General features: G+C 35.5%; 1 protein-coding gene across 1 annotated transcript; it reads left to right on the top strand.

Moving 5' to 3' along the window:
- Positions 1-608: 608 nt before the first annotated feature.
- VAPA (VAMP (vesicle-associated membrane protein)-associated protein A, 33kDa) lies at positions 609-7,628 on the top strand (the record flags this gene model as incomplete). Its single annotated transcript, XM_010018781.1, has 4 exons — positions 609-712; positions 2,741-2,821; positions 5,523-5,699; positions 6,664-7,628. Coding segments are annotated over 4 exons (521 nt in total), but the record flags the coding sequence as incomplete, so codon positions are not given.
- Positions 7,629-9,006: the final 1,378 nt, after the last annotated feature.

The following is a 9,006-nucleotide window of genomic DNA, read 5'->3' on the forward strand; positions in this document are numbered from 1 at the left end:
TATATATATTTAAAGAGCTTAATTTGAAAGTGTTTTGAAGATGTATTATTAAAGCCCCAGGTAGCTTTACCTCCTATAACTGTAGTTTGAATGAAGTATTTTAGTGGTTTTGCTCCCAGTTTAGATTAATATACTCTTAGAAGTCAGTTGCTCTTGCCATACTGCTTGGTGGCCTACCTAATGTAGGTTCATTATGTGTAGCTATCGTAATGTGTGCTACAGTTCTTTAGCTTTGCATTCACTTAATCATAAAATGTGTTTATTCCAAAGAAATGTCCTGTGGTGTTTGCTTGGCTTGTGTTTTGTTTGTTTGTTTTTTGTCTGCCTTAGAGGATGGGCTTGTTCCTATTAGTATATGAAATGTCATTTAGCTATAGTAATTACAGAAATAATGGTATCAGCTACACCAGACTGAAAAACTCCAAAGATTTTTCCTTTCAGTACCTGTTGCTACAGTGTATGTCTGCTCTATATTCCATTCTAACTTTCAGTCTCCTCTCAAGGGAAAGCAAGTCTAAAGTGGACAGCATGCTGTGAATATGGTGAATTACCTGTCACAGTGATTAGCTGAAGAATCAGTTTTAAGCTTTATTTTTTCTTTTGAACAGTAATGCTGCAGCCTTTTGACTATGACCCAAATGAGAAGAGTAAACACAAGTTCATGGTACAAACAACCTATGCACCACCAAATATTTCAGACTTGGAGGCAGTGGTAAGTAAAATGACTTATGTATATATATGGTGGGTTTTTTTTTTTCCCCCACTTTAAAAACTCAGGCTTAAGTGTAAATGAATTGTGGTTTTGCAGTTTTCTTTTGTAGAAGAATTGGGTTTTCTCTGGACAAGTATGACTTCCATATGTGATTCAGGGTTTTTAGTATTAAATACAAGCTTGGTTCTTAGAACTGCCTAGTGAACCGGTTGAATGGAAATAGTAGTGCATCTAAGGTAAGGTAAGGTCAGTTCAGTGGTAAAATTTTGGCATGTTGTACCTTCTGTGCAGCTAATCTGAAGGGATAAACCTTGTATTTGAAGGAATTGAATATATTTAAACAAGCCTGAAGGTGTATGAAATGGGTGTATTAGATCTGAAAGGTGTTTAGGAGAAACATTGAATGAGATTATAATGAATTACAACGTTTGGAAGACTAAGATAAATCTCTCTGCAAGATACCACATGACTGAACACAGCAAAACTGATAGGTTTATTTTCTGTTTTAATGGAATATGTTATAGATTCAGTTCTTAGGCAGGACTGGTCTGATGTAAGATCCAGAAAGAAGCTATTTAAGTTTATACTTGTTAGTTTGGAAGCAAGGACACCTGTTTCTGATGTTACAAGCTGGCAGCAATGGGAAAGAAGCCTTCAGGTGTCAGAACATATCCTTTAGAGTGTGTGTGGGCTCTCATAAGCATGTATATTAAGGTGGAAGGGAATGATGCACTGGCATCTGCCTCTGGAGGCTGTTTTAAGGAATGCCTGAATTTACATAGAAATGTTCAATGTTTATTCAAGGCAGAGGAGGAGAGGGGAAACAAATGATAAGAGATGAGGTTTTATAAATCACTGAAATCCACTAGACCTGCAAGTTTAGTCTCTGTCGCCTTATTGAAGGCAAAGATTACTGTGGCATCACTCTTCACTGGAAACAGTGGAAAGCCTGTTAGATTTTGTTAAACTTTTGAGATATGTAAGTAGAAAGTTAACATTTCTCTTCCTTGTTGGTCTGGTTTTACTTTTTATTAGTATGCTTGGATAGCTTTTCATTATGTGTGGTAAGCGAAGTGTAACTATTTGGTGGGGATATAAACTCCACTTTGGAAATACCTTTGAAGTAACTCAGTGTGTTCAAGTGTAGCATACTGAGAGACAGATCTTGCAGAAAATCAGTAAATGTAGTTAGAAGTTACTGTACAGCTAATGCCACTGAAAAAACCCAACAACAGAAGTGTGTTTGTGGGGAGAGGATGTTATGAAAAGCCTGGATATTCTAGTCTGTAAGATTCTAAGGTAACTTCAGAGGACCTAATGCTGGAAAAATTGCCACAAACTGCAGATCAGTCTCCAGGCCTAAAGATTTAAGGCAACTACGTGAAGTGTATGCTTTGAAAGCTAATTGTGCGTTAGAGAAAGTCCAGCATATTTCACATTTTAATTATTTAAATATTTTGGTAACCATTAGAATTTAAAATGTTTTTTATAAATGACTTTGAAAAATTCTCTAGGCCCAAATTGTAATGTGTTACGCAGTAAGAGGAGGAAGTGGTTAAAAATCTAAAATAGGGAGAACTATAGAAATCTACTCTGAAACTAAATACTGAGTTACTGAAAGGTGTCTTTCAATCTTTTGTTTAAAATTAGTGCTTCTAAGGTGGGATGTAAGGAGTACATGTACCGAGGAGTGGTAACTCTGTTCTTAAACTGACTCAGATGGTACTTATTCCTCATTGTGTGTTAAGAGATGCTGTTTGGTTGCCTCCCTGACCCCAAAAAACCTCTGGATCCATCCTTGCATTCAATTTACTCATTTCCATTTCCAGACTTAATTAGCCATTTCTAGCTTTCATTACTTCACAGTAGTCAAAGTGAATAAAAAAACCATTGTTTAGAAGCAAATCTGAAAATTGCAGCTGGGGTAAGGACAGTGTTCATCTGTACTAAGAGCAAGCTTATGAACTGTTTAAGTGTTTGCATGAGTGCAGCATGTTAAGTAACAATCTATATTAATTGTTATCTTAGTGGAAAGAAGCAAAGCCTGATGAGTTAATGGACTCCAAATTGAGATGCGTGTTTGAAATGCCCAATGAAAATGATAAACTGGTAAGTAAGGAACTATCATACACTGACTGGTAGGAACTCGGGAAAATCTGTTTTGAAATTTTTTAAACCTGTTTGATTTGTTGATTAAATGGATTGTAGGAATTTGTACTAAATGAGACAGAAAAGGTATTTAGTATATAACTTTTCAAGTATTCATAGGATCTTAGAACAGTCTAGGTTGAAAGGGACCTTGAGACACCATCTGGTCCAACCATCTTTTGTTGGAAAGGGAGCACCCTGTCCAACTGCATCTTAAAAGCCTCCAGCAATGGACATTAGTGCCAAAAATTATTTTGTTGTTATCAATTTGCTTAGGATTTTATTGCTGTTAGATTAGAAAAAGAGAATCTGCAATACTGCGTACAGTGAAAAGTGAATTGCATCATTTCATTTTAAAGTATTACATGTTTTTCAATTTTAAAAATCCTGTTTCTAATGCAGTTAAAGTAGAAAAGGAAGTATTAATTAGAAATTGCTTTGGGAATCCTAAATGCATTTTTTAAGGTAATGGTAAAGACAGATAATCGGACAAAAACCGAAAAAAAAAAAGCACATCTTTTATGCTCTTGCTTTCAGACAAAATCTATTCCAACTGTGTAGGAGATGACAGTTTCATTGTATACAGACTGAAGATGTCTGTGGTGCCTGATATTTGGAATAATAGTTAACTGTCAGTTACCTAGAGGTATTGAGGACTACATTCTTATGTATGAACTTTTTATTTACCCTCATACTTGAAATTCTCATTTATATAATCTTAATACTGTATATTCTGGGTTGTTTGGGGTGGTGGTTTTTTTTTTTACATTTTACTAATTTATTAAATTATTATTTTATTAGTTTAGTATTAGCATTGTAAATGAGAGTGCTAAAGTACGATGTTTGTAAACAACCTTATTCACTTTATGACCGTGACTTTTATTTTTAGTACTGTCCAGCTTTTATAGTAGTCTGTAAGGCATGTTGGGAGAAAGTAGCATGAATCCATACATTTAGAAACAGTCTCATTATTTACATACATAAAGGATCTTGGTGAAGGCTGCTAGCTGAGCAGTAGCTGTGTTTGCAACAGTTCTTTTAATACAGTTTTTGGACTGTAATGTAAAGATTTTTTTTTTTTCAGATGCAATGTCAGCATAACATTTTTGATGTACTTCCCCCTTTTTGGTAAAGGATAATTTATGAGATGCACCCTTTTATTTAGGTGTAAGCTGCCTAAGCCTGTGTTAAATGCTAAAACTGTAAAGGTTAAGCATTTATTATCAAGACACTTAATTGTCTACTTTCTGTGGTGTTGTTTTTTTTTTTTTTCTTTTTACCTGCTTACTAAATTACCTTTAGATATTAGAGAAATTACATTTGTTTTTAATTTTATAAACTGTATAATGTAGTGGATTATACAGAACGACTTCCTCTTGTACTTCCTTTAATGTGATATTTTCAGTGTTGACTGTGCATGGTATTTGTATTTTTCTGAGTAGCAGCATAGGGTTGCAAAACCCTGCTGCAGCAGGTGATTTAGTCCCTTAAACCTGGCAATGAGAAATCTCCCAAGTCCTGAGGGTAAGCCTCACCTGTCACTTCAGGATATACCTACATGAGGATACAGGTATTTTCCTCCAATCAGCAACAACTTTCTTCAGATGCCTGCCAGTCATAGCCATAAGATTGTCACAAAGAAACCAGTCAGTGAGGTCAAACAGCAGAAGGAGGGAGGTTTGTTTCAGAGAGATAAGTCTTAGGTCTGTAGTGAAGTTTCAGTTCTACTAAAGGAATTCAGGTCAGCTAGCAAACCAATTAAAAAAGCAACAGATCCTGATCTGCATCCTCATGGTACAGATATGTTGGTCCTTTTAAATCCAGTTAGGAGTACCTGTGTGCAGTAGCAGGTGCTGGCTCTTAGGCTGTGTATGGCTGCATTGCAAGAGATGTAAAATGCAAGTAGATGTTGTAGACCAAATTACTGCTACTTGCATAGGAACTAAATTCTTGCTTTTTTTTTTTTTTTAATTGCTGTGTTATCACATAGATGTGTTTACCTTCTAATAGGTTTTCAGTTACATTTAGTACTTTCGACTACTTTGGTTATGAAAGATGCAGTATGGTGGTTTTAATGATATAGCTGTGCAGCCAAGCAACTAGGAATACAGAAGCCTGAATCTGAGTATGAGCTGTTGGAGTGTATTGCCATATGAATGCTGTGTTTTCACAAATAGTAACCCAGCTATGTAGTTGAATCTGTTGTATTACTAATGTCTACTGAAGATTATTGCAGATTTTGAGCAGAGCTGTGGCAACTAGATTTTTCATTTTATTTTTGGCTTTTTTTTCACAGCTTTTTATGTGACTTTTCACTTGTATTGGAAATTAGTAATGTGTGTTTTAGAAATGCTATGAAACTTAAATTCGATGTATTTTCCATTTGTGTTTTATGCCGTCTTTTGGATGTCCACTGGGTCAGTTTTAAGCAGCTAAAGTATTAATTTTTGTCTCAGTAGCATGTAGTACCAACAGTGCAATCTTCTCTTGCTTTTTAATAGCTGAGCTAGTCAGAATTGAACTGTTAACAGAAGTCATGTTCAGATTACTGTAAATATAAGCTTCTTTGAACTATATTAGTAGCTGGATTGTTTCAGTTTTAAGATGTGGATGATTTTTCTCTAGGTAAGTAAAATTCTCAAGTCATTCTTAATGTTTGTAGAATGATATAGATGCAAGCAAACCCGCCCCAGTACTGAATACATCTAAGCAGGATGGACCGATGCCAAAACCACATAGTGTTTCACTTAATGATACCGAAACAAGGAAGCTAGTGGAGGAGTGCAAAAGACTTCAAGCAGAGGTTATGAAGCTGACGGATGAAAATCAGCACCTGAGAGTAAGTTCTGCTTCCATGTTTATGTTGTAGTGGTTTCAGTCCTCTTCATTGAAAGGTCTAGTTTTTAGTTAGGCTGGTAGATGTGTATTCCAGAAAGTAGATACAACTGTTAGAATGTCAAGATTTATTTGTAATACAATTTTACTGTCCTGTATATACTGTATACTTTGAATTTCTCAGTGATTGAGACTTTGTAGTTGTCCTGAATGAGATACTGAGATACGTAATCTTCTATTTAAGGTGGGTTTAGCTACTTGAAGTCTAAATCAGAGATACCGAATTAGTAGCTTTTAATAAAAGTGCATTATTATTCATTAAGAATGAGTAAATGAGATCCAAAGTGGTAACATTCTGTATCACAAATTGTTAGTGAACAAGAACAATGGTTTGGCCAGAGGAAGTAAGCAAAACCAACTTTCCAGTACTTTTATGTAAAGGTCCTATTCAGTAACCTGTGACTTGTCAATATGTGACTTTATGTGACTTTCTATATATTTGCTTTTGGGTATCTAACAATGTCATTGGCCTTAGTAGCCTGTTAACCATGAAATGCTGATGTCTCCAAATCTTTAATTCTGATATACTGGGGCATTTGGAGAAGCACTACACAAAGCAGATGTTTTTCTTTCACAATAAGGAATTATTGATATTCTAATACATAGTAAGTAAAAGCAGAATTCTTCATTGTGCATAGCAAGAATTTCAGAATCTTAACAAGAGCAGGGAGGAAGACTAGTGGATTACCTGTCCTTATTTGAAGTATTATGGTTTGTGATGTTCATCTTTTGGATTTTAGTGTGGTGTAAAGTGTGTGTGTGTGGTTTTTGTTTGTTTGTTTGTTTTTTTTAAATTTTATTTATTTAAATGTTAACTAGTAAACTTGATCTTTGAGTTCAGTTTTTACTATTGTAAAGAAGATGCATTCATAACCTTTTTAACATCTGTGTTTTCCACCCCCCTTCAGGATGAAGGCTTGAGGTTCAGAAAGGTAGCGCACTCGGATAAATCTGGATCACCCACAGCTTTGGCCCTCAGAGATAATGGCTCTAATTCTCTTCCTTCACTTCTTGTTGTAATTGCAGCCATTTTCATTGGATTCTTTCTAGGGAAGTTCATCTTGTAGAAAGAATGAGTGAGAGAAGCATGCAAAATGCAGCTTCCTTTTTTTTTTTTTCTTCTTCTTTTTTTTTTCTTTTTTTTTTTTTTTTTCTTGGCCAGAGAAAGGTTTGTTTACCTACCACTTCATTGGTAGTATGGCCCAAGTGGCCGTTTTTGTGTACAGCATCATAACAGGCTTTGCCTTTAACGATCTCGCACGGTTAGAAAACACAATCTTGAAAAGACAAACTGTTCAGCTACTGGACAAAATTGTACATTATGTCATCAATAGCAGGTGTCAGTTGCACAGTCAGTCCTTTATGAAAATTCATAAATAAAGAATTGTTCTTTCTTTCTGTGGTTTTAATAAGAATTCAAAAATTGTTCAGAGTCTTGTAAATGTTATTTTAATAATCCTTTAAAATTTTATCTGTTGCTGTTACCTCTTGCAAAATGATTTATTAGATTGCTAATCCCACTCATTCAGGAATACGACAAGAGGTATTCTGGGGAAAATGGTGCCTCTTACTGTGTAAATTTTCTCCTTACCTTACTTTGCTAATATCATGGCAGAATTTCTTTCTTATTCTTTGTGAGGCATTGTTGAGAGTTCTTCACCCTTACAATCTTGTCCCATAATATTTAACATTACAAAAGAAATAAAATTGTTAACAGATTTTTCTTCTGGGTAGCCTGTTTGTGTGTGTCGTACTTTTAGAAGGGATTCCTAACAATTCATTGTTCATGGTAATTTGCTACTTGTAACAAATGGCTATTTTGAAGTTTATTTGCTTAAGTCTTTGGCTTAGACTGTTGTAATTGGAGCTTGGGGGGTGGGGAAAAAGGTTTCCGTTCCATTTGTTTTAAAAAAATAAATTGTTTTCGGGCTGGTTTCAGCTGCAGAGAGGATGGTTATCAAGCTTGCTCTGGGACAGAATAATTTGTATATCCAGCAGGTACAAATACCAGACATGAATGTTTTCAATATAGCAACATTTTGCTTGGATTGTGCGGGAGTGTAATAATCAACCTTCTGTTCCATCTTTGGGTTTTCTGTGGGTCTTCCAGGAGTCAAAGTTATTCTTTGATTTTATAAGGGTACTCAATTCACTTATACTAACTTGCTCAGTTTGTGGTTCTGTTTTACCTGATACTCAAAAGTGCAAGTTGAATCATTCAGACACCCACAGTGAATTCCATGATTCAGAAGAGTTGATATTTGCTGAGTGAGCCTCAGTTGCTCACCTTTTGGAAACAAAAATCATTTTATGCAACTCTTGGCAGATCTACTTGTGTTAACAATGTACAGCTAAGTTTTAAAAGAATGCATTTGGGGAGGGGTCTGAATTGCTTCCCTGCACTTAATCTTATGTCTTGTCTCATCGCTGAATATGTCATAAAACCAAACAATAGTATTGGAACAAAATATTACCTGTACTTCTGACTTGGCATAATCCAATACAGGGAATTACTTGTAAACTTGAAAAATTGTGGAAGGGGTATACTCCTGTAAGCAAAATCGAGTATGCTCTTGGACAGCTTGACTTGATGTGGTGCAGCTAAGTGTGTTAGACCTTGGTATAAGCACACCTTATGTAGCTGAGAAAAATGTTTGGAGAAGATGTACATTATCTTGATTGCCTCTGATTTCTAGTGCTTTAAAAAAAACCAAAACAACAACAAAAAAACGATCCCCAAACTCTAATTACATCATACTCTGTCATTGGTGTCTGTGATAAACTTTTTTTGTGAAATCTTGCGTATATGCAAGGAAGATGATGAAGAAAATGCAAATACTGCTTATCTTTTCACTTACGCATGCAAGCACAGATGTTTTCAATTACTTGTTCCAGTGTCTGCATTCAAGTCTCCTTCCATCCCAGTGACTGGAAAAACTTATGTTAAGGTCTTGATTATTTTGGTTCCGCTGGTTCAGAATGGTGTAATTCTCCCAATCTTTTTTCTAACAGAACGTTGCCACATCAAATTTTCATAGCCTGTTCCAAGCTGATTACATGGAAAATAGTGAAAGCAGTAGTGTGCAGGATGTAGTTGGCTTCAGAAAGAGCAGTCATTCCTGCCTTGAAGGGAAAAGAGGGGAAAAAAAAAATCCTCTGGAAGATCTTAAGATGCTTACTAAGATGTTTACTGCATGATGTATGGAGGCTTTCAAGGGTAGCTAGCACTTTCAGGACTTGAGACCAGAAAA

Source organism: Nestor notabilis, unplaced genomic scaffold (assembly GCF_000696875.1).
Source record: "Nestor notabilis isolate BGI_N333 unplaced genomic scaffold, ASM69687v1 scaffold28237, whole genome shotgun sequence".
NCBI lineage: Eukaryota > Metazoa > Chordata > Aves > Psittaciformes > Psittacidae > Nestor > Nestor notabilis.